Source organism: Chroicocephalus ridibundus, chromosome 4 (genome assembly GCF_963924245.1).
Source record: "Chroicocephalus ridibundus chromosome 4, bChrRid1.1, whole genome shotgun sequence".
In the NCBI taxonomy this organism is placed as follows: domain Eukaryota; kingdom Metazoa; phylum Chordata; class Aves; order Charadriiformes; family Laridae; genus Chroicocephalus; species Chroicocephalus ridibundus.
Genome location: NC_086287.1, coordinates 85,076,666 through 85,101,447, shown reverse-complemented (window position 1 = coordinate 85,101,447; position 24,782 = coordinate 85,076,666). Strand labels below are relative to the sequence as shown.

The following is a 24,782-nucleotide window of genomic DNA, read 5'->3' as shown; positions in this document are numbered from 1 at the left end:
GAGGAACGTAGAGTATTCAGTCACTCCTGGTATAAAAATGATCCCTATTTACCCTTCTCTGTATCTTTTCTAGTACATCTTTTTAGAAATTAGGGGACAAGAAACACACAGATGAAAAGCACAGATTATTCAAACCGCGCATGCCCATGGACTTCTGCAGTGGACAGTGATGCTTTCGGCTTTCTTTGTTAACCCTGAGAATTCCCAGCATCTATTCCACTGTCAAGTGAGGATTGAGTAACATTTTCTTGGACCCACTGTAACTCTCTTGAGGAACTAAGGATTGAATGGGCAGGAAATTGGGTAGAAAACAGCCTAAAGCTGCCCTTGGTAACCCACAGAGCCCATTCCTTCCATACGCCTGCAGCATGATGTCTTCAGAAGTTGCCTGATAGCTGGCGTCTTCCACATAGTACTGCAGAAAAAAAAGTGCAAAAACTTGCAGAAGGGAAGTATAGTTGTGAGGGAAAACTTCTCTGTAGTGAGAGATTGCAGGGAGGGTGCCAGGACTGCGGCAGATTGTGCCAGTGACAAAGCGTTGCTTACGTTTCAACACATTACAGAGGTATCAAAGGAAAGAACATCTGGGGATGTGGGGTCTGAAAATCTGGATAAAGTCATCATGTTGTAGATGTTTCCATGAGTATGACAGGTGAACAAGGAAAAGTCTCCTTGCAGTGAAACCCCGTAAGTAGGGGCAGACCTGTGGTGCTGAGGAAACCACCAACGTGCAGAGACGCACCCACCCGTCACTGAGGGAAGGACGTAAGACAGAGACACAATTTGTAATGTTTGTGGCAATATAAAGTGAAACTTTAACTGTGCTGCCCTCTTCTGTGTACTAGATAAGAAAAAAAGGACAAGGATTTTTTAATCTATCTTTTCTTACACAGAGAACTTCAGTTCTTGTCCAAATATGCATCTATTGTGCTTAGAATCGCTGCACCTTACATAAGGCTCCTGGTGGGGACTTGTGGGGACCAGAGTTAAAACATAGCTGCCCTTTTGCTTTAGGTGATAAAGTCTGATCTTGTTTCCCTTTTGGGGAAATCTCCATTTCCCTTTCATTTCAACAAATGAAAGCTTGAAGGAGGGACAAAAACTCCCAGTCACGGGGGAGACTTATGAATTTGAATTAGAAAGGCTTTACACTTCTTTATAAGCCAGTGCAGAATTTGGGGTGTCTTTTCCTGTGGTGAGTGATGTCATGGAATTGTTCATGTAAAGTGTGAGGAATTTGGATGTGAGAGATGTTATCATCTGTTCCAGGAGAAACTCAGATTTGCCCAGTTGGTATGTGCTGAGTTTGGCAAATTCCACATTTGCACCACAGCAATAATAGGCATCTCTGCTTCTTTCCACTGTCTCATTTCCTGCTCTGCCTCTGCTGCTATACAAGATATTCTGATGCAGAGCTCCAAAATTCTTATTGCAAAATTATACTAGAATCAAATAAAATGTCTGACTTCCACTTTAAATTGTCAAAGTTCTTTCTGATTTTATTATTGAGAAAGAATGTAATAGTAAGTACGATAATCATAATGTGCTTCATTGTCTACCAGTTTACCTCCAAAAAATATAAAATGATCAGGGTCTAGGCTTATGATAAAATACAGAGAGGAAGCACAAGCATAGACTGAGGTAACAGAATGGTAGGAAGCGTGTACTTTATATAAAGAGGGTTATAGACAGTAGACTTGAAAAATATTATTTTATGAAAGCAAATGCAGATCTTAATTTCAAAGCGAGCCCTAACTAGAAAAAGCTGAACCAAAACTCCAGTGCTAAAAAAAAAGTCTCTTAGTCCTAAAGATAAAACCGCAAAATCTTGACGCATATCAAGGACATTCTACAGCCAAACCAGTTACAGTGAAGCAGGTAAAAAATAACTTTATTTTCCCGTTCATCTTACTCCTCCTGTGAGCAACTTCCCCACAAGCAGTGGATATCAGTATACTGAAATCTTCGGCGAGGCACTGGCATGCTGAGCTGCTGCTCACGTTGGGGAAGTGCCAGGGAATTATTGCTCCGCTCTCGATCTCCGCATGTCTCCTGCTTGAGGGCAGAGTTCCCTGTCAGAGGTTTCTTTGACAGGCACATTACAATGTAAATCTTTGGGCATTTTAAGTGGACTTTCTTGATTTTCAAAATGATCAAAGCTACTTATATTCAAAGAAAGACTCAGTGATCACCCCATTCTCTGGTGGTAATGAAATTCAGCAAACTGGTTGTCTTTCATGGCATTTTTCCCTGTTTACATTTTTGGAAATGAGATCAGAATCAGGCCCTGACAGTCTTTTCCCTTCTCGACAGTTACTCACAGCAGGAGTTAACAGGAACCAGGCAAACGCTTCCTTAGCATCAGACTCTCACGTCAAAACCATCAAGTCTGTGATTTCACTGCCTGCTCATGCACACAGGACTGTGGGGGGAAATGGTCTTTATTCAGTGATTAATGTCAAAAAGAATATGATGAATACAGTAAATTGCTTTTCTGCAAAGGCTCTTTCTTTCCACACTCACCCCTTTCTTTCATGATCTTTCCCAAAGAAAGGGTTATATATTTGCATTACTCCTCTGCTCAAGCACATCAGCACCACCAGAATCATTCAGATGAATCTACAGCCTTCTAAGGTAACAGCAGCATGTAGCTAGGCAACAAAAAAGAATATAGTATTTTTCAGGAAGGAGGACTTTTCTAGATGATCTCATACAGATGCAGTGCTTTTTTTGCCTTATAAGAAGAAAACAGTTCATTGGAGAAATGACTCTGACATCCTGTCACTGTCAAGTCATATCGATACATAGGCTTCCCTTGATTAGCTGCAAAAGGAAATAACAATGCATTGTATACTGTTCCTATTTATTTCTCTGTATCTATTACATATTTGTAAGGTTTTTTAGAAAGCCTAAAACCCACAAATGGTTTTATGGCAGATTTCATTAACCATCATCCTAATTAAAATTGAATGCTTCAATAATTACCAAGCCAGCTGAAATAAATCGTGTCTCAGTTCAGCTGAAACCGTGTCAGCTTGAAAAAAAGAGATTTTATGAGTGGAAAAAGCACCCTGTTGTATGTACAGTCCGTCACTGTATGTAAGGACAGAGCTGTTGCGAATGGTGAAGACTGATTTTATGCCTGTGAGAGGATTAATTTGGTTAAGTGCAAGCAGGTACAGCATAGGCATGCATGTCTTGGTGCCCTGGATGAGCGTGACAAACCTGTCAAACAGGGGATGACGGAGGTGCCAGGCCAGTTTCTGGGCTTTGGGGGGAATTATTCCAGCCTGGAGAGGCAGCAGGAGCTCTGAGATGCTGGATGAAGATGTCTTCCCTTGTTTCTCATGTGGGTTTGTGCTGGCCAGGTCTCAGGACAGCCGCTGGCCCGTGTGAAGCCGTAGCACCATTTGCTCAGGGTGTCCCGGCCCCTGAGCCCCTCCGGGATTCACGGTCGCAGCTCACGATTTCATCTTACTAATTTGACAAATTGTCTGTACATGCAAAAACGCGTTTAACTTTGCAGAGCTTTTGAATTTTATCTCCCTGCCCGGGCGCAGCAGGGCAGCCTGCCTGCCGGGACGGGCCCTGCACGGCGCTGGCCACAGGCCTGCGGCGCGGGGAATGCCTCTGTCCTGGAGCAGGGCAGTCCCTCTCCAGTCGTTCCCGTTTGTGAAAGCACATGCTCTGCGCATTGCAGTTTCTGTGGCAAGTATTTTTTTGTCTGCTACAGACACGAATGTAGCTAATCAGAGACACTACGTCACGGTCTTGGCAGCTTTCATGTATGTATTTCCTCTCTTTGGCATGTTCTTTTATTTGTGTATTCCAGAGCCTGTTCTGTGGGATGGCTTCCATTCTTCCCAGCTGGACCAAGGCACGATTCATACCACGTCGCCTCTTTCATCTTGTCGTTCTTTGTGGCGAAGCAGGGATTGCCCACTTAGGCACGTAAGCCAAAAAAAGACACAATTTACTTGTAGTCAGTGAAAGACTCAAGCAGCTTTTAAGAGGATGAAGATCGGATCAGAGTGAAATGTCAGCAGAAGGTACACTGTCTTCATAACATTTTAGCAAAGTTCTGGCAGTTTTGAGGATTAGTAGAATATGTTGCAAGTGCTAAACTACTGCGATACATTAACTGATGTGTATACAGTTTGCATCTAAGCTATAGTGTTTATTTATTCAGCCATAAAATGCATAAAACTATTAATTACCTGACTTGGTAACTGCACAAGTACATCTCCTGTGGAGTTAAGTGCTTAGACTGCAGATGAACTGAAATGTGTACATGCAAATGGCATCTGCATTTAAAGTAAGGCAGTTAGGATTGAGGTTAAAGCTGATACAATGTTTTCTTTTTGTTTGAAAAAATAAATTAACTCTCAGTTGTTTTACTAGGGGTGGCCCAATATTCTTTTTACCAACAAAAATGAATGTGACAAGACTTCATCACTTCTATGCTAAAAATATAATCCAGAGTATAACCTCAGTTAAAGCTCTACATTTGCAGGATGAGACCCAGAGTGGTGGGTCTGAAGGGGAAGAAATTGTTTGAATAACAGCTCCTGTTTCCAGCTCCTAGTCAATTTTGTCATTAGTAAGAATCATTAATAACGCAGAATTTGACAGGCTCTTTACATTATTGACTTACGTTTCAAAAAACAATGTCTAAAATGCATTGTTGTGAAAATAAGTCGGTACCAATTTGAAGAGAAACAATGTGACTCATTCCTAATCATTATTTTCTGTCTACCTCAAAAGTAATTGCCTTTTTTAAAAAGTTGGCTGCGGTGTTAATGAAACTGTTTTCTGATTTTCAGTAATAAAACCCATTTTGTTCTATTTAAACTGTTAGGAAAAAAATTTGGAATCTATTGGCATTTATTGTTTTTCTCTGCAAGCATTTCAGACTACATGAGTGATTTATTTGTCACTTTGCACGGGAAATAAAAAGTATTGCTGCTTAGATACCTTCATAATCCTTAGACAGAGCATGTGCCAGCTCTTCCATTAGCAGAAATGCAGAGAAATCAAGCTGCCAGGCATCCTGGGGTTAAGCAACCTCCTGACAATCTGGTGAGGTTATTTTGGTCAAAGCCATGTGTGACACATCTGATGGGAACCCAGATGAAACTAATTTGGGTAGATGAGGAAAAAAAAGTGCTATGATAAATCATCATCTCAAAGTTACAGCAAAATAACGGGGAGGATCACATCCGGCAGAGAGAGTTTGGCAGCGATGACTTGCCAGTTGCTCGGGTCTTCCTGCTTGGCTCACCGTGGACACAACTGCTGCCCACACTCTTTGGCCACCGTGCTTACAGTCTGGCAAGGTGTGCATCTCCCTTTCTCAACTTAAAGCATGAGTTTTACATAAATACTTATCCTCCTGTGTTACTCCTGCTGTTTGTGACTCGCCTGCAACGGGACAGCAAAGGCTCTTTTGCTACCTACCGTGGCACAAGGGCAGTGATGAGATGGGCTGTGTACCAGCCCAGCACAGGGGCAGAGGGGGACCACGCTGTGGCCATGCCTTGGCTACAGGCCCCATGTGGGAATCTCCCCCTCAGTTTATATGGAACTAGGAAACCAGAGGGCTGGGAGATGTCTAGCATAAGGTAGTGGGAGCTCATTTATTTCCCCTGCCATTCGGAGGACAAAGCTTCCAGTGCTGTAGAAAGTCCCCTCTTCTCCACATTGCCACAGAGTGAGGCAGCACAGCCAGGTGTCATACGCCCCTGCTTTTTCCTTCTCTTTCACTTCCTGTGTTTTCCCAAAGCTGCTGCTCTCCATTCCTATCTCATATTTGTTCCACAGACTTGCTGGAAATTAGCTTCTGCCCTGTTCTCTCCCTCCAGCCCTGCGCTGGCAGCTGAGCTAATGGCAGGAACAGAGACAGTTCTAACTTCTGTACTCAAGAGGACAGTCTTGGCATCTGAAGCTTGCGTGTGCCGCAACAGGAGGCTGAAAAGCAACAAAACTGATGAGACAACTGGCAAGTTATCCAGCAACCCCAATGAGTGCGTGGAATGAAGTTGGGAGAGCAGGGTTTCCAACCATCCAAACACCAGAATGTTTTCATCGCTGGAGACAGGGCTGCTCCTTTGATCCACAAAGGAAAGTCGAGGAATGGAGACAACCTGCCCCAGGGTGCAAAAGCTCTTTGTAGGTAAGACATGAAAGAAGAAATGTAGGACTTGATAGAAACAGGTAAGAAGGTTACAGAATGTGATAGCATGTCTTCTGCAACTACTGAAGTGTGTTGAACAAAATGAGGGCTCTCTGCTACTTGTACATTTTGTAAAAACATTGTGTATTTTTACTGTTTTGTGGAATGAAAAAATTTTTATGTGCTTTCTAGTAAATGTTGCTGGCAAATAGTTGTGAGAGATACCAGCAGACTGAAACACACAGGTAACAGCCTCAATTTCCCCTGCTTTTATTCTTTTTGCTGATATTTACCTTTCCATACTAACATTTCAAAGATTTTGCTGTAAACTTTTCTTTTGTTTAGGGAAAATAGTCGACTCTGACACTTGTTCAGTCTGTATTTACACCAAACGCTGCATTTCATAAAGGAAGGGAAAGTGGTGTATTTGTCTGCTTGCCAGGCTAAAGGGAAATGTTTTTAACAGCTATAAAAAAAAAACATTGTAAAACATGTCGTTTATAAATCAAAGCTCCAGAGGGAGATCTTTATCAAAGCACTTTATTGATGTAAACACATCAATCTTAAGCATGGCCAGAAGACTGAAATACCTTTTTTTAACTAACAGTTCCCAGTGTGTGGTACACATCACTCCAGCCAAGGAGCACGAAAAATATTACCATTGAAGTGTGAAGTTCTTCCACAGACAGTTCAGTTGCGCCGTTGGATACAAAGCTGCTGAGCTGTTTCCCTGCCGCTCATGAAATTGGGGGATGCAGGGTCTTCGGAAGTTTCAGATGGTGGGTAGGCAGCAGCGATAGCGTGGGAGCAGCTGGGGAGAGGTCTGTGTGGGCAGGCCCAAGTATGTGCAGTGTGGTGGGACCCAAGACACACCAACTGTGTTGGTCTGCGGGCTCAAAGGCGGGACAGGTTGCTTCAGTGCCCAGCACAGCCAGCTGCCCTAAGGAGCTCCTGTCACGGTGTTTGCGGATTGGGAGTCCTGAATGCCATCCAGCCACCCCTGGAAGCATTGGGAGTCCTGAATGCCATCCAGCCACCCCTTGAAGGCTCTGCCCACAGCCTAGGAATGGGAAACAGATGTCTGCTTCTGGCATTTTTCCTGGACTTCAATGAGGCTGTTTGTATTCAACACAGCTGCTCTAAAGGGTCATAGTTTCTGATGGAATGTGTCCTATTACAAAGCATTCCAGAGGCTAAATTTAGGAGTAGCTTTTTGGAAAAATAAAAGTCTGAAAAGAAATATTTGTAACAAATTAATGTTTTCTTCTCCCACTTTATCTCCATACAGCAAGAGCCAGCTAACAATCATTAAAACCAGGGAATGGAAGATTTTTGCTAGAACTGGCAGTACGTTATCATGCAGCAAGTACCCAAGTTGAGGGAGCCTGCACAGGAGGACATGTTATCTTCAACAAAGTAACTGTGGTTTGTCCTTACTGTCCTATTTATCATCTCATAAATATAACATCCACATCACTTAAAGAAACATGCCAGTAATAGGATTCTCCATCCCTAAGCAGCAGAAGTCAGACCTTTTCTTTGATATCCACAATAGAGTCCCTTTACTGAAAAATCATCCCCCAGCTACATACTATAAATTAAAACAATCTAACCGCATACTGTTGCTTCTCTGAAAAGGTAAGTGGTGCAAAGCGCACCCTTAGGGTTACTGGGTACAACGTGCTTCATGAGGCAAGTGCCAACATCCCAAAAAATTATTTAACAATATTGTTATGTAGTGGTGAAAGCCAAGCAGAGAGATTCAACAAAGCATAATTTACTGATTCCTTCTCTATTTGGAGCGCAGGTTGAAGCAATCTGTTGACAGATTAGTCATCTTTCTGTTTTCCCCTGGCACATATTTGCATTCCTTTCTTCCCCAAAATCTGGGATGGCAAAATTAATTTTCTGTTAAAAAACCCCAGAAAACAAAATCAAACCAACCAAGCATGCTACCTATGAGCTGCCTGCATGCATCGCCATGGCTGAAGTTTCATTTGTGGTGCAAACGTTGGCAATGTCAGAACTAATCAGTTCAGTGACTCAGCAAGAGAAGCAGAGAGGAAAGGCAGTATTAACAGCTGTGTCATTCTGCTCCTTTCCCAATATTAATACTACATAAGTATTGTCTTTATTTACAGTTTCATTCTTACATCCAAGCAAGTGCTGATCATTCAAAGGATGCTAAACTAAATAATCAGATTAAAGCCGCTACACAGCCCCGCACAAACTGGGGGCCTCATTTCTGAAACGGGAAGATTTGGGTTGGTTTCTGTCCTGTTTTGCTATGTGACTTTAGATGTCACACTTGGCTCACCACTGCCTCAGGTTCCTCAGCTGCTCAATACAGACCAGACTGGACTACTAGGCTGTGGTTTACATAGTGCTCACAAGCTTCACCATTTTCAAAATAGCATCTGAGATCCTCCAAGAGAAAACGCTACCAAAATACAAAGCATTACCATCAAACAGGTGAGCACAATCTACTTTCAAAAGAAAATGTGTATCAGTTACTCTCCAGATAACTGATAATGATGAACGTAACATTGCAAGTGTGCAGGCACCAAAATACCTGATACTCGCTCCTATATTGTGGCAGGTGCACGAAAAAAACCCCTACTTTAAAGATACTGTATTTCCTACCACAAGTAATACGTAATTAAAAATAAATCATGTTTTATACAGGTCTAAAGAGTCCTCCATATTTGGCTAATCCAAGTTACTATAATAAAAACCAGGCAGATAATTTAAAAGGGCTTACACTTACTCCTAAAATGTGTTACAACTTTGCACACATGAACTTACACGTTTTTTGATGTCTGCAGATAAAATTAGATTAGCAGTCCAAAACAGTCATATGAATGTAAAGATTTTAAACTGTCAATTAGCTTAGCATGCTTGTAAAGTCCAGTGTGCAAAATGCACTCCTAAAATACAGTTTATAACTAATTTTCGATACGGAGAAACCTTTTACAAACAGGTCGAAACAAAACTTTTTTAAGAAAAATCCTACCTATGCAATGACTAATAAAATTTAAAAGTCAATTTTCATTATATTTTTGTAGCTGCCTGTAAGCTAATTTCTCACATACTGTTTTTGTAGGAGCAATGAAACAATTCTTTAAGAAAATCCAAGTAATTTTATTTTGTTCATAGATATATGTATAGTGTAACACTAGCATCACCACTTACACACAAAATTAGACTGACATAGCAGAATACCAGCGATTTCCTCATTGGGCAGTTATGATCGAGCAGACAAACACTGATTCACCACTTCCAGTAAGTGAGAGTTTTCCAAAGCAGCTGCTACACGTTCTTTATCAGCAAGCTGTTTATTAACTGTGCAGAAAAAAAACACCACAAAAAAACAGTCAAAACACTAGTACACAATGCCTTTTTTTAAGTATTTTCTGTTGAGACACATAATCACGCTGTTGCCATGGTGCTCAGGTAGACTAATAATTCTGCAGATGCTAAGTACACTGCAGAGTTGTGGTCTAAAGTCAAAGCCAGCACATTATGGCAAGTTAAACCAGCGAGCTGCTCATGATTCAGCGGCAGGCAGCTACGTGTTTGTAGGTGTTAACACCAGTAGAAATTTCCCCCCAGCTTCTCCCCGTTTTCTGAGTCCTCCATAACCCAGGCAAATCAATGAGCAGTTGAGAGCGCAGGTTGCCTGAGGAGATGTTTGAAGTACAGTACAGAACGTATCTCAGTGTCACCATTACACACTCCTGTTCTGTAACATCCCCCAGAAGCTGACGCACACAAAGTCCCAGATGCTGAACAGCTGCTCTGCATGTGTGGGCATCTCTCTCCTCTCTAATTTGCAAGATTAAAAAAAAATACAGAAGACCACACAACAGAGCACTAAAAACCTTACCTGCATGCTCAGAGGCATGTGTTCCTGGTGTTATATGAACATCCAGCTTAAAAAGCATCACAAAAGAAAAAGTGGACAAGTCAACACAACATTGGAAACTCAACTTCAAACTATTTAATAATCGAAATAAGACAATAACAAAAAGGGGTGGGGAAAGGACATTCTTGCCAAGACCAGTTACTGTGTACAGCAGAATAAAATAAGAGTCTAAAAATCACAGAATATTCTGCATTCCCATCTGCTGAAGCCTCCTTCAGAGGGGGTGAGGCACCCATCTCTCCTCCTCCCGTGCCACAGATCACTGCAATGCCCAGAACCGTAATTCTGCATCCTTATTTTAGCCCCCTGCCCTCTGTGGCTCCTGGAGTGTTTCCCCCACCCATTATATGAAAAAAGCTCCAGTTATTTTTCACTGTAAGTTAGTTAGCGCTTCCCACCCCCCCTTTCAAAGACAATTGCACCCTTTTGCCTCCCAGAGTCATGCGATTACTCACCTTGAATCTCTCCGGCAGAGACCTGATCAGTTTTACCTTTATGGAGAGGCCGATCAAGGTGGCCATGCTGCAGTGAGGGATGGTGGGGGTGAACTCCACCGCCACCGTGCTCTCTGCGTCATTCACCTGCCGAAAAGCAAACACCTCCCGTGTACAAAACCCACCGCTTTTACCCCAAACCAGCAGGAGGCACTTCATGTCAAACGCAACCTGAGGCAGCGCTTTGTCGCTCATAGATTTCTCCGCGGCCGCTTTTAAGTACTATGTTTACCTGCGGTAGACCGCTCTGATAAAATAAGTTAATGAGAAAGGCAGCGTTGCCCTGCGGCACGGCGGGCACCTCCCTGTCCCGGCCCCGGCCGGGGGGACGGGTCTCACCTTCACTCGCACTTGCTCGACGACGTTCAGCTCCTCCAGGGTGAGGGGGTGCTCGGGGTCATTGATGGAGCGGATCAGGTGTGTTTCAGGGCTAAGGAAAGCGGAACCACATCGTCCGGCCCGGCCCCGCGCCGCCCGCCCGCGCCCCAGCCCGGCCCCCGCTCCCGGCAGGATATCGAAGATCTCCCGGTCGTCGATGGAGTCGGGCAGCTCGTCGTCCTCTTCCCGCGCCGTCACCGGCCGCTCCCCCGAGCGGCGGTAGATGAGGGGGTTGGCGTTCTCCAGCGGCGCCCCGCCGCCCGGCCCCGGGCCCACCATGGCGGCCGCTCCCCCCCTCCGCTGCCGGCCAGCCGGAAGGAACCCGGACGCCCTTCGCCGCCGCACCGGGCGCTGGGGCGGTCGCTCCCCGCTTCCCCGTGGCGGGAGCGCTCTCCTGTGGGGAAGGAGCGGAACTGCGGGCGGAGGCCGTGCCGGGGAGGGCGGCCGTGAGGGGACGGCCATGAGAGAGCGTCGGGCCTGGGCAGCCCTGAGGGGAAAGGCCAGCGGCCTCGCTGGGGGCAGCGTCTGTGAGGGGCCTCTGGAGCTGTCAGGGATGGGCGCATTAAATTGCGTGTTAATTACAAAATGTTCCTGAGGAAAAGTATTTCTTTGCTCTTCAATTAATTGGAAAAGTCACGCTATCCAAAAAACCCTGCAAACTTAAAGAAACTGAAGTGATAGAGTGTAACGATGACATATTTTGGCTTCATACACCCCTTTATAATGGGGTGAAAGCACATACTCCTGTGTAAACACACTGTATATTACCTGTTTTAGCTTCCTTGCCGGATGTTTGATTTCTCTGCAAAAAATGACCTGTGTAGGGTTTGTTTTGTTTCACACCCGCCGCAGTCACGGCTGAGCAGAGGTGGAGGTGCTCCCCGGGCGGAAGGCCGCCGTTTGCCCAGAGGCTGGCAGAAAGAAGGGAGGATTTGGAAGGATCTGAGACTTGCTGCTTGAAAAGATGTTACAGCTGGAAGAAGAGACATATATCGTGGTTCTGTTGCTCAGCCCTGCCTTGCAGAAACGGTGGTTACCTCAGGTGTGCTCCGGACTGCAGGGAATTGGGCCAGATGGGGGTCTGCCCCCAGCAGGGCCAGTTCTGAAGGTTACCGACATGCTTACACATCTGCTGAGATTCTAAATAAGGCAAGCAAACAACCTGTGAGAAAAGTTTCCATTTCTCTGCTTTCATCTTTGTTTTGTGTTATATTCAGTTAATATATAGATTACATTGACATTAAAGTTCACTTCTTAACCTAAACCTTTGTTATCTTAAGTTGATCTTTCAATTAGTGTATGTTGGTTTGGATGATAAATTTTGTTGGTAAGCATCATTCTTCTGGTTGCTTAGGAAATACAAAGCTGACTAAGCTGACTTACCCATAGTGGTGTTATGTTATGTTATGTTATGTTATGTTATGTTATGTTATGTTATGTTATGTTATGTTATGTTATGTTATGTTATGTTATGTTATGTTATGTTATGTTATGTTATGTTATGTTATGTTATGCCATGTGTATTTGCACAATTCTATGTGAAATTAATGAGAAATTGGTGCACTTTCCAAAGCTACCGTAACCCAGAGACTCGGGAACTGTATAAGAAATAGCAAGTAGCTCTGAATTCTCTTGCACTGAAAATCTTGTTTTGCCTATCTATCTCATTTGCCACCCTTTTTGTTAAAGAACTGACTGTTTCTGACAAACCTGTTTGCAAGCAGGATGAACTTACATGATGCATGATCTGTGGTGGACAGTTGGTTTGGCTGGACTTGGATGAAGTGAAAGCAGCACAGAGGAGCCAGAGGCAGCATGCTTTGCAACTGAAGGCTGATGGCACCATTCATCCAGGAGATGTGAAACGTCTAATGTTTCCACATCAGAGGTGGGAAGGCAAAGACCCCTTATGTAGAGGGTGTTTTGCCAGTTGAAGATTGGGAGTTGGTGGAGCAGGCTGGGCTTGTGGCCCCAAATATGAAGAAGGCCTAGAGGCTAATCTGTTTACGGCCAGTCATCCACACTGAGGGATGTCATGCTTTACAAACTACACAATTTTTTAGGACTTTTTCAGCCAGCAAGCAAAAACTGTTGGTTTGTCAGCCTATTTCCACTGTAGGAAGCTATTTTATATAGAACGTGAGCTCATGGCCATTTCCCACTTTTTTGAGGGAAGTGCATACCCTATAAGGTGTTGGGAAGTAGACTTTGCTTTCTGACCTCTGCCGAGGCTGTTCCTCGAGAAGAAGCTATAATCTGACCCTCAACTTTAATCTCCCTTTTGATTTTGAAACATCCAGGAGGCCTGTTTTTCCTCAAGAAGGGATAAAGAACTATCTTGGAGACTGGAGGCCAGTCCCTACTGGAAAGCGCATATAGTGTCAATTAAGGTACAGATGTGCTGGCTGTCATTAAAACTTCTGCAAGAATTAAATAGTTTTAATTTTTCTCTTTTTTTTAATTGTTATTTTCTAGTTATTTATAATCTGTAATCCTATTTTTTGGTGCGGTCTTTGTTGTTTTGGGTATTTTTACAAGAATTTAAGTGTTGACAGCTCTGGAACCTCTTCAGAGCCTCATTGTTTTCTCTGCTTGTATGACTAACAGCAGATTAACTATGATTAGACCTTTTGTTGTTGTTCACAGGTGGTGTTGGGTCGTTTTCAAATCACTCATTCTCAGGATCAGGTAATGATTAGGTGCATTTCACTAAGGGATTGTATTTACACCCTGTATCAAGTACAGCTCTGACAGTGCTCAGTGCAGCCCGTGTTCAAATGGGAATTTAGCTGCACTCCCTACTCAGAATGCCCTCAGCAGGAACCTTTGGACCATTCTCTTCCGCATACAAACACAAAATAATCTAGAGTCCAAAGGAGTGTGAAAAATGGCTCCTCAAAGCCATTTTGCTTTGCTTTGTGCTTTATTTTGCAGTAAAGCATTCATCACTTGTGGAGCAGAAGGTGAGATGCAAAATGTGTTATTGTTGCTGTTGCAACTAACAAGTTGCAGTGCAGTGATTTTCAAAGGCAGTATATGCAAAAGTATCCTAATAAGCTTGATGCAAAAATTACTGGTTTTGTGAGATTAAACTATTTCTGAGATGATTTATGAAAATAAAACTTTCTTTAAGAGGTAGAAAGGAAAAACGTTTCCGAATTATCTAAACAAAATCTTTTTTAAATCTGGTTGGATGATAAGTTTAGAAAATGTTCATTATTTTGACAGTTGCTGTTTGCTCTGAAATTTGTTTTTAAGCTTTATGGTCTTACACAGTGGCTAAACTCTGTCTTACCTAGTTCCAGCTGTCATTGGGCAGAGGCAGCTATATGAGTGTTTGGCAGGGGGTTCTGTCATTGCACAAAAGCAACATGAAAACTGAACAGAATTGAAAGGAATAAGCTGAAAACTTCTAAATCAAACAGTCAGTAAAAAATGCTTTGTTGAAAAGTCTATGTGACAATTATGAAGATGCAATTTACTTTTTTTTTCTTTTTTTTTTTCCCTTATGTGTTACTTAGGACAGAATGGTGCTGAGCCAGAAGTGACTATTGCACTTGGACGGCTCAAAGGGAGACAAACGAATGTGAAGGGGACAGACAAACTTGTAAATGTTTTCCTTGGGATTCCTTTTGCAAAAGCCCCTCTTGGATCCTTGAGGTTTTCCCCACCTGAACCACCTGAACCCTGGAATGATCTGAGAGATGCAATTTCTTACCCACCACTGTAAGAGCCGTTCAGTTCATTTGTGTATAGGACCCGCTCCTGTTTGTCAGTGTTGTTGTATTTATTAAGGCACAGAGGTCTGATTTTTGGTGAGGAGCTTGTATTGACTGGTAGTGAATACGCTGCCAGTACTGAAATATTTCATTAGAACTGTGGGACCAGGAACCACAAAGAATTCCTGGGAAATTCCTTTCTTTGGAAGTCATGTTTTCATATTAAACTGTGCTGAAATAATTCAGCTTTTTAAGTACAGCTATAGAGCTGTCCTTTTACGGGTTGCACTTCTAACTGTATGTAAGTACCACAAGTTTGAGCACCCTGTGGGAATTCAGTCTGTGGGGCAAAAGAAAGTGTGTTTTCTCTACCATTGTTACATTGTTGCTATTGCATTTTTATTACTAATAGTCGTGCTTCCTTTCTTTTGTGAAGATGTCCTCAAGATCTGTCCTTGTTGAAAACAGCTGAAAAAAACTTTAAAGAAAAACACGTGCAATTCCAAACTTCTGAGGACTGTTTGTATCTAAACGTTTACAGCCCTGCTGGTTCCAAAAAGAAGGACAAGTTACCTGTACGTAAACCCATTGTACAGACTTGTGTTGTGCAAAGTTGCACCTAATGATAGCTCCTAAGTCAGTTAATTGCTTTTGAAAATGTGATGCTGCATTAGCAAAAATAATATTATGTCAAATTCAAAGTCCACCAGCCTAGAATTCTGCTCCCATTGGGCGTCGGTGATTTGGAGTTCCTAATTCTCTGATGTTGTCTTCTTTTTTCAAATTAAATCTACCAAGCAATGTATAAAAGTGTGTCTCACCCTTTTTTCTCCAAGGTAATGGTATGGATCCATGGAGGCAATTTTATATTTGGTGGTGCTTCTAGGTATGATGGTTCTGCACTGTCAGCCTACGAGAATGTTGTGGTAGTAATAATTCAGTACAGACTTGGACTCCTTGGATTCTTCAAGTAAGATGAGCTATTTCACTCTTTACAAAATACTTCCTATCATGTTTAAAGCCTGGGTAGTTTTGTTTTCTAAATCAGCCGAACTTCTATAGCAGCTTCCCACTGTTACAGTGATTTAAATGCACACAGTTCACTGACAGCAAGACTTAAAAACATTAAGAAATATCCATAAATTCCATTTGCGTTGTCATTTGATTGTAGCCTGCTATCAAATCATAGGTAGGCTTATTTGGTTCTGGGTAGGATGTCTGTTCTTGCCTTTCCTTCCATCCATTGGTGTGTAAAGCAAAAAATCATTTAGTGTAAAGACCAGGGATCCATTTGTGTATGGGTTAACAAACAGTAGAGGCAGGTAAGTCAGTGGGACTTATTTGCACAAAATGTAAGTTGGTGAGATTTATTTTATTCTGTTATTAAAAGAACTATTACTCTTCCTGAGAATTTGGCTTATAAAGCTTTTCTTTCAGCACTGGTGATGAACACGCTCGTGGGAACTGGGCATTTTTGGATCAAGTAGCGGCTCTTCGGTGGATCCAAGAAAATATTGAACACTTTGGTGGAGATCCAGGATCTGTCACACTCTTTGGTGTATCTGCAGGATCTTGCTCTGTTTTTGCACATGTACGTATGCAGTAGCCACACTAAAAACTAAAGTCTTAAAAAAAAAAGTCTTCAAAAGCTCAATTAGCATAACATTTCATGCTTAATCTGATTTTCGAAAGTAGAATTAATGTCACATTGTGTCTGGACACTTCCCCTGTAAGCGCATGAAAATGTGTAATTCCCCACTGAATCCAGCAGCCTAGTCAAGCATAAAGTTATGGGATAAGGACCTTAACGTAGAATAAATACTTTCTGTTCTTCCCTTCTTGGCAGGTTTTATCTCCTTTGTCTAAGGGTCTCTTTCATAAAGCAATATCAGAGAGTGGAATTCTAATCCCCTCCGTTAAAGATTTACTTCTTTCAACAGATCTTAAGGTAGGCTACTTTTTTGCATTTTAAAGCCTTTATAACCTACAACAGAATATTTCTTATATCTGATAATTTGATTAGAAGAGACAAGGGGAAAATCTGATTGCATGTTATGCAACAAAGTTGATCAAATGTATTCTTACGGCATACCTATAAATACATAGTTTATCACTAAGTAAATTTTCATTCAAATAATCTATTTATTTTCAATCTTCTTTGGTGTTGGAAATAGATGGTACAGTTATGTGATTATATTATCTGTGGGTCAAGTTAGGTACGTTCGATTGCACAAATGCCAAGCTAGACATATGTCCATTTTTGTGCACACTGTAACTTCTACAGTAACTATGAAATTTATTATGAAAGTTTAATTAAAATCCAGAAGAAGCATTCAGTTTTTATTCAGCTATGGTCTTTTATGGAGGGCCTTTATTTGAAGTAAATTAATTGGGAAAAAAAAAATTATTCTCTGTAAGTACCTTTTCGTTTCTCTTCCTGAAATGGCAGGTAGTAATAATGTACATCTCTCATAAGCTGATTTTCTGAATTTTCTTTCGTTATTTGATTTATGTTACAACCTCGTATTATCTCTAAAGCAAGGTTTGTTGTAGAACAATGAATGGAAATATAGCAAGAAAGAGAAGTAAACCAGAATGATTTCGCTTCATGATCAAACTCTAGTATTTCTAGTAAAATAAAATACTCAAAGACCTGTCAAGTTCACCTAAATCTGCCCTTAAATAAGACTATTAAGAGTACTGTATGTAATAGTTTTCTGTTTATAAATTCCTTAAGGATCACCTCATAGCTAACAGTTCTTGCCTTTGTTAATAATTTTCAGAAAATTGCAGGTATATTTAAGTGTGACATGACCAGTTCACTCTCACTGATAAACTGCTTAAGGAACCAGGAAGCAAATGATATAGTCTTTAACGCTACGGTAAGTGAAACTTTACTTAGTAACAGATTTTTTTAATGGCACGCTTACAAAACTTTAGCTCAGCCTCTGACCAGAGTTCATTGTTGACCTCTTCCAAAGTTGATTTTTCTTAATTTTTGTCAAAATACACACTAAATATGAAATATTTTCGCATAATTTCTCTTTAGAATTTTTAGTGAAGTGTCACAGCACTTGTAAAGTTGTGAGCAAGACTCGAGCATACATATGTTTTAATGTCAGTTAGAAGCAGTGGGGGATGGGGAAACCATTACATTACTCCATACCATGACCCAACCAGGCTTGCATTTTATACTCCTGTGCAAAGCTGTAAATTTCTGTTGCAGTGGCTGTAGATACTGAGATTTCTTAAAGCCCTCTTTTGGACTTGGAACATTAAATGTGGACATTTTATGATATCGTTTGAAGGAAAAATAGAAAATACTATTAACAAATAATTTGATCTTTTTTTTCTCCTCCTTCAGGAAATCCCATTTCTACCCTTAGTTTTGGATGGAGTATTTCTTCATAAGTCACCAGAAGAGATACTGTCTGGAAAAGAATTCAATGCAGTCCCCTTCATGATAGGAATCACCAACAATGAATTTGGCTGGAATATTAGATCTGTAATTTAATGGCTATTCTTCATTTTTTTGAATGTTTGTGTTGACTGATGCAGGCAACTGAGAAGGTATTTGCTGGTAGGATACCTCTTAAGTATGGCCAAAGGGCTTTGCATTGTTGGAAATATATAAAAGGTAAACTTTGCTTGCATTATGATTCCGTAGTGACCCAGAACCAGTTGGTCACAAAACAGTGAGGTGGGCTTCATCCTGCAAGTTAAACTACATGGACATCCTTGGAACGTCACTTTTATAAAGTATTTCCTTATCCTAAAATTTTAGTCTCTCATCCAGGTAGAGAGAGGAAAAAGAATGCAGCGGTCAAGGGCTTATTACGGAAAGAAAAATAAAACCAATCCTTTCCCCCACGACACTCGGTATTCAGGATTGACACATAGAATGTTTTAAAAATTTTGACGTTGATCACCTTAAATGATATACCCTGTATATTATTATGAACTCCGACTGCTGGTTCCACACTGCCCCTGTGTTCCTTATTACCACGCGGAAAGATTTAGCATTGGAACATCTCATCTGGGGACAGAGTATGGGGATAATGCAGGTGTCCAACCCATTGTCAGCACGTAAATTCTTTCTCATATGAATTCCATGGGTAATTCCAAAAAATGAGCAGTTGCTACACAGTGCACAAAACTGCAGGAGGTGGATTTGTGTCTTCTCTCTTCCTCATCCTCTTTTCTTCATTTCCTAAGTATTCATGTTCACCTATGTAGTACAAAGTATTTGTTCTGAATCTACGTAGTAACGGTGTGTCTCTGGGAGTGTGCTGGTATTGAGTCCGAAAAAGAAAAACGTAAAGTGAAATCTGTTCTGATTCATTTTGCAGACAGAAGAGACATTTTCTATAATGCTCTAGAAGAGGAGGAGCATTGCCTTATCTTTACTTCCAAGGGTTCAAACAATTGGACTAGAGACAGAGAGGCTGCCAGTGACTTTTAAGATCTCCCTTACCACAGGGAAAATAAGCCTTTGAGACAGAAGAAGCTTTTTGCTTCAATTCTGACCTAATGCGTTCTAGTCTTAGAAGATTCTTAACAATGCGTGTTGATTTAAAACTACTCAGTATGAGAGGTTTACGTAGAAACCTTCACCAAGGAACCATTTACTGCAGTAAATACTAGCTTTTCATGACAGCTGCTGCATCCTACTGCATTTTTGCATATGATATAATGCTTCAAAAATAAACACCAGTAATAAGAATACAGTGGAATAATGTAGTTCCGATGTTAAAAGTATTAGAGAAGTTGAATGGCGCTAATAACATTTTATTTTTTTCTGTGCAGACATCAAAAATACCAGGTTTAAAGGAAATAGGAGATAAAAAATCAATCATTTCAACTTTAGAGCTTTTGCTACCAATGTTGGTAAGTACTGTTGCACTAATCTAATTTGAGTAGTGAAATTTCTTTTTAATGCATATAACAGATTTGTAAAGTTTGGTGTTCTCTAATGTCCTGCTTGAGTCATAGTGTTACTAAGACTTGAGGTCATGTTATGCTTTGGGGAGAGTCCCAGCAAAGTCGACAGGACTATGGTGTATGGAGTCACACAGAAAGAGGATTGAGTCAGGCCTGGGATTTGGGGAAATACCTTTTTCCTTCTACACCTCTGAACCAACATTTTTATCTTATGTATTTTTATGTAGGATTACTGTAATAGTGTCCCTGATCTTGTGGTATCTGATGGCTAATCCTCCTGGCTGATGGGTTTCGAGGCAGGATTTTTCAATATGTTTACATTAAATTAAATATAACTTCTAAAGTAGTTACTTTGCACTCCTAGTTTTGAAATGTGTCTTTCAAGCAGTTAATCTAATAGTCCATAAATCTTTCAAGGACTCAGAGAATTTACTTTTGTTATCCCCATCTCTTTTCTCCTGAAGAAAACAGAAGCCAAATTATTATCAGGAGAAATTGCTGGATCTTCCTGTAGAATTTTAACCCATATAAATTTGTTGCAAATTTGGCCTGAGGTAGTTTGTTTTATTTGTTTTTTGGTGTTAGTTTTTTTCCCCCCACAAAAACTCTGAATAGGTTTTATTTGCCATCATGGTTTCCTATCAATCATGGGTGCTATCCTGGACTTTTGTGCCTTTGCAGAATCTCTGAAGCTTAAAAGATGACATTTTTATTTGCTAATTCAGAGTGTGGTAATTTTTCTGTTTCCCCTATTTTCTCTTAGTATTTTCCATCAGAGCTTCTGCCTGCAATAGTGGATGAATATCTAGGAAACACAGATGATCCTGCTGAGCTACGCGACCGATTTCTGGACTTGCTAGGGGATGTAGGAATTGTCATGCCATCCATTAAAGCATTAAATTATCACAGGGGTGAGCTAATCAACACCAGTAGGATTTTCAAACCTCTTACTACATGCTGGATGTGAACACAAATCCTGTCATGTGTAGGCAGCCCTTCTTGAGATTCCCACTGGGAACTTGAGGGTGAGGAGTGATATAGGTCTGCAGGAGTACGTGAAGCGACTGGATGTATTCCTTTATCTTTGTATTAGTGTCTTGCACTTGTGCTCGTAGTCACAATATATAGAGAGTAGAACATGATAACACAAGTAAATGTTTGCTAAGTGGTGTATACAGGCTTAAAAATTAAAACATATTAAAGCAACCTGGAGTTTGTCCTTTGGCCCAGTGCTACTTGGAAAGTCAGCAGCTCTGTATTCTGGAGATTTTCTGGTATTTAATTGTAGACAAGCCATGCCAAAATACCCAGAACTAGAAAATAACTGGATGTTATTTTGTTTTCTGTAAGTTTTCCTGGGGTGAATCTTTCCATTTTTTTGTGTGTAAATAACTGCTGTGAGTTCTTAATTTTAAATTAAAAATAAAAATACGTATTTGTATGTAACATTACATTAAAAATGTGCCCAGTAAAAAAATGTGGGTATATTTAAATTAATATGTTAAACAGATGATGTCAACTGTAATTTATGCATCTCTTCTTTAACTCTCTAAATGCTATGTCTTCTAGAGTCTGGAGCTCCTGCCTACTTCTTTGAATATCAGCATCGGCCCACTGCGTACTGGGATAGTAAACCAGAGTATGTGAAAGCTGATCATGGAGATGAAGTTGCCTTTGTCTTTGGAGGACCATATCTGGCCGGCGATATTCAGCTACGCAGTAAGGAATAGAACATTTAATGTTCACTTATAAATTACTCTCATAACATGGGCATTCGTCTGTTCAGTAGAGCTACTTCCATTTTAATCAGGCTAAAGTGCATATATTAACAGTGAGGCCAAAGTATAACCCTATCTTCTGTTTGAACTTGTTTAACTAATTTACTGTCTTCACCATTCTTTATCGTGTAGAGTTTGCTGTTACTGAAGCACAGTAAATTACACACGTTGTCAACAAGTTAGCAAATAGGACATTTGCTAGAAAACATCACTGTCATTATACCAGCACTGTTCATGAATTTGCCAAATAGCTTTGTAGCAGTTCTTATTTTGACAAACAAACATAGAAATTTGACTTAAGTGAATTCAACATTTTTTTCTGCTTTTACTTTTGTCATTTGCACAGTGGTTCATAGTCTGTTTCAAAGCCTACATAAATGAAAGTATTTCCTTTTACTCCAATGAACTTTGGAGCAATCCCGCTATGTTGTAAAAGCATTTGTTAATCTATTACTAGAGCCTTTTGATTTTGCTTGTATTTTGCGTTTGTGTTTTTACTTATGTTATCCTACGCTAGAAAACACTATACATTTCATTTTCTACTTGCTTGAATTTACTGACAGCATTAAAATAGCAAATGCTTTTCTTGATATATTGAGATGCATTTATAATTAATAACACACTCTAAAATTACTTTCACCTAGCTGATACAGTGGGCATATGTGTAACTATATTTAAGTTAATCTTCTTGAAGTGTTGAGGCATGGAATGACATCGTCTTGTATCAGAATGACGAAATCTTTGCAGAATTTCAGTCCCACAAAGCTAGAATGAGATCTATGAAACTAAACCTGTGGCTCATTCCTTGAGTTTTAATGGGTTCTTTTTTTGTTCTGCTTCTGATTTCCTGAAAAGCTACAGGCAAATCACCTTATTTTCTTGTATCCCAATTCCTCGATTTGCAGAATAAGGATAATTATGCTTATCGCCTTCATAAAGAGTGCTGAAATCTCTTGGTGATTGCTGTATTACTAACATATTGCAGGTTCGGTGCCCCTGTTGTAATCAGTAAATTGTTACAACATTCACAGACTGAAATGCTGCTTCTGTAGCAGAACTGTTTTGATTCTGCCACAGGTAATGATTACCTTGCATTTTGTCTCTCAGGTGAATTTACGGCTGAAGAAAAGAACCTTAGTCGAACTCTAATGAAGTACTGGGCTAACTTTGCTCGAAATGGGTAAGAATCATGAGATTCATGACGCCTATTACTGGTTTTTACTGACTCCATAGAGAGTTAGCTGTTTTGTTGATTCGCCCTTAACTTCTGTGATTGAATTCCCCTGCGACTGAAAAGGGCATTCACTCTTTCGTTCTTGTTGTTTACAGAAATCCTAATGGAGAGGGTTTGGTTGAATGGCCATCTTACAACCTAAATGAAGAATACTTACAGATAAATCTAAAACAAAAGAAAGGCAGAAAGTTGAAGGAAAAGAAGGTAGACTTCTGGAGAAAGGTGATGTCTGACAAGACAAATAACATAAGAATGGAAAACAAGAAGGTTAATTCAGAGTTATAATTTACAGTCTAAACATGCACATAATAAGCAAACTATTAGGATAGTAAAAGAAATTACTTAAAGTCATTTTGAGGATAAAATTGTTCCTCTTCTTTTCACCTGTTCTTCACAGTTGTCATATTAGCAATTATTCACTGTAGTAATTCCAATTGATATATTTCCCCTTTGTGATCCTTTACTTTTTACTGGATTTGTGTCCACAACTCATTAAATATAGTTACAAATTTCCCGACTGCTCAGATTTTTCTGTCGCTTTCCCATGACTGAAGACAGAATGTAGCAGCAGCTTTGTTTTAATAAAGTGAAGTCAATAAAAACACGATTTGCAAGTAAAACTGACCTATTATGTCAAGTGTATCATTGATGGTACAGAAGTTTTGGTCTGATTTAGATACAGAAATGTTCTGTATACTAATGAAAGTTCTGCTTTGTAAGTTGGTTTGTATATAGTATAGTATATTTCTGACTGTTGTGATACATAATCTGTAACAATAGTGCTGGAATTAAGACTTCTCTCAAATGTTAAAAAAAGGGATAAATGATCTCCACTACACCTTTTTCCTTTTAAATTTAGCAATAATCCCTCTAGAAGAATCAACGTTGGTAACATTATTTTCACACTTTCTGTCTTTTCCCTGGTGCTTTACATTGTGCTCCAGGCTGTTCCCTGTGCCACCAGTCAGTTCCAGATCCTCTTTGCAGCGGGTCACAGCCCTTCGTTACTAGCACTGGAGAGAGTTTCAGCTGCACCAGAATTATTCTTGAACACTTCATTTCAGCATTGTCAAGAACTTCTTTCTCTGCTGTGTCTTGTTTGTTTGCTGTATCTGGCTCCTAGGCTGCTCCAGCTATCCCAACCAAATTCCTCACCATGCTGCTGCCTCACAGCAGCATTGTGCAGCCCACAGATCCTATGAGGCACTAGGCATCTGTTCCCTCCTTCTTTCATCTCCCCTCTGTATCTCTGGAAGAATTTTAAATTGTTCACATCTCATAATGTACTACAACAACTAACTGGCCATCCCTTCTTTCTGAATGACTTTATTGGAAGATATAGGGTGGGATTTCTTTCTGCCCGAAGTGTGTTGCCAGTTGGAACTCGGGAGGTGGGGTGAGACTGTTAACACAGCTGCTGTTTTGGTAAGTGGGAATTCCTGCTAGGCCTCTGTCCCTCCTCCTTTGTTTTAGCTAACATGTTTCGTGAGGGGAATATAATCTCAGAATAGTTTTGAGAGCTTTTCATTGCACATACAATTCCCCTGAGGTCCCGTACCACCCATTTTAAAAGGAGATAAACAGCCATAGTTGTATGTATATGCACAGAATATATACCTATGTTGTAAGTATTTGCAGAGGAGTGCAGTGGAGGTGACTTCTTATGCATGGGCACAGTGCTAAAAATAAATCACAGTGGAAAATGTGAAAATATTTTACTCCTATCCACGTAGGGGTGAGTGCTCTGATCCTCTGTCCCATTCCAGAGCCATCCTCATGTGAGTTTGTCACATGCTAGAGAGACAGAGTGTTAAAGCTGCCCAAGCACTGGCTTCATAAACTCTTAAGTTTTATACACTTCAGCTTCATTGAATACTCACCAGGGGCTGAGTAAAAAACCAAACTGACCCTATTTTAAATGCAGACTTCTAAACTTTTCTACCATACGTAGTTGAGGCAAAATGTAATTGTGAGCTCTTATGCAATTATGGGCCTATAAATGTGATGTTTGTCTCTATTTTTCAGCTACTGAAATCAAGAAAGGTAGCAGGGCATTAAAATATAAAGAGGCAAATGTCATCGTGTGGCAGGATTTTTTTGGCTTGGTCCCTGATTTACGCATTATTCACTGATGGAGGGTA

At 40.6% G+C, this 24,782-nt stretch overlaps 2 protein-coding genes across 4 annotated transcripts; one reads left to right on the top strand and one right to left on the bottom strand.

Annotated features, from left to right (window-relative positions):
* Positions 1-6,694: 6,694 nt before the first annotated feature.
* Positions 6,695-11,324, bottom strand: CIAO2B (cytosolic iron-sulfur assembly component 2B). Of its 3 annotated transcripts, none has more exons than XR_010071043.1 (6): positions 11,107-11,324; positions 10,931-11,010; positions 10,553-10,678; positions 10,059-10,104; positions 9,365-9,514; positions 6,695-7,401 (listed from the first exon to the last, which is right to left on the bottom strand). XR_010071043.1 is itself a non-coding variant. In XM_063334624.1 (5 exons), the coding sequence occupies exons 1-5, from the start codon at positions 11,246-11,248 to the stop codon at positions 9,417-9,419; spliced, it is 492 nt and encodes a 163-aa protein (XP_063190694.1). In that variant the 5' UTR covers positions 11,249-11,323; the 3' UTR covers positions 6,695-9,416. The 3 variants fall into 3 exon arrangements, 1 of the variants encoding a protein (XP_063190694.1); XR_010071044.1 differs by having other exon boundaries at positions 6,695-7,232; positions 11,107-11,323; XM_063334624.1 differs by having other exon boundaries at positions 6,695-9,514; positions 11,107-11,323.
* Positions 11,325-13,733: 2,409 nt separating this feature from the next.
* Positions 13,734-24,780, top strand: LOC134515531 (fatty acyl-CoA hydrolase precursor, medium chain-like). The gene is made up of 14 exons (XM_063334610.1): positions 13,734-13,932; positions 14,491-14,695; positions 15,125-15,263; positions 15,525-15,658; positions 16,126-16,279; positions 16,535-16,636; positions 17,472-17,570; positions 18,053-18,193; positions 19,495-19,575; positions 20,393-20,540; positions 21,199-21,348; positions 22,515-22,587; positions 22,737-24,066; positions 24,667-24,780. The coding sequence occupies exons 1-13, from the start codon at positions 13,857-13,859 to the stop codon at positions 22,924-22,926; spliced, it is 1,692 nt and encodes a 563-aa protein (XP_063190680.1). The 5' UTR covers positions 13,734-13,856; the 3' UTR covers positions 22,927-24,066; positions 24,667-24,780.
* The last annotated feature ends 2 nt before the right edge of the window (positions 24,781-24,782 follow it).

Excerpts from the sequence above, each read along its gene's own strand:
- LOC134515531 (XM_063334610.1), top strand. The coding sequence starts at position 13,857 with ATGGCTCCTCAAAGCCATTTTGCTTTGCTTTGTGCTTTATTTTGCAGT. Across the intron at positions 16,637-17,471 it reads TTCTTTCAACAGATCTTAAG|AAAATTGCAGGTATATTTAA; the intron begins GTAGGCTACTTT and ends AATAATTTTCAG. Across the intron at positions 21,349-22,514 it reads CGGCGATATTCAGCTACGCA|GTGAATTTACGGCTGAAGAA; the intron begins GTAAGGAATAGA and ends TTTGTCTCTCAG.
- CIAO2B (XM_063334624.1), bottom strand. The coding sequence starts at position 11,248 with ATGGTGGGCCCGGGGCCGGGCGGCGGGGCGCCGCTGGAGAACGCCAAC. Across the intron at positions 10,679-10,930 it reads TCGAGCAAGTGCGAGTGAAG|GTGAATGACGCAGAGAGCAC; the intron begins GTGAGACCCGTC and ends GCTTTTCGGCAG. Across the intron at positions 9,515-10,058 it reads ACATGCCTCTGAGCATGCAG|TTAATAAACAGCTTGCTGAT; the intron begins GTAAGGTTTTTA and ends TTTTCTGCACAG.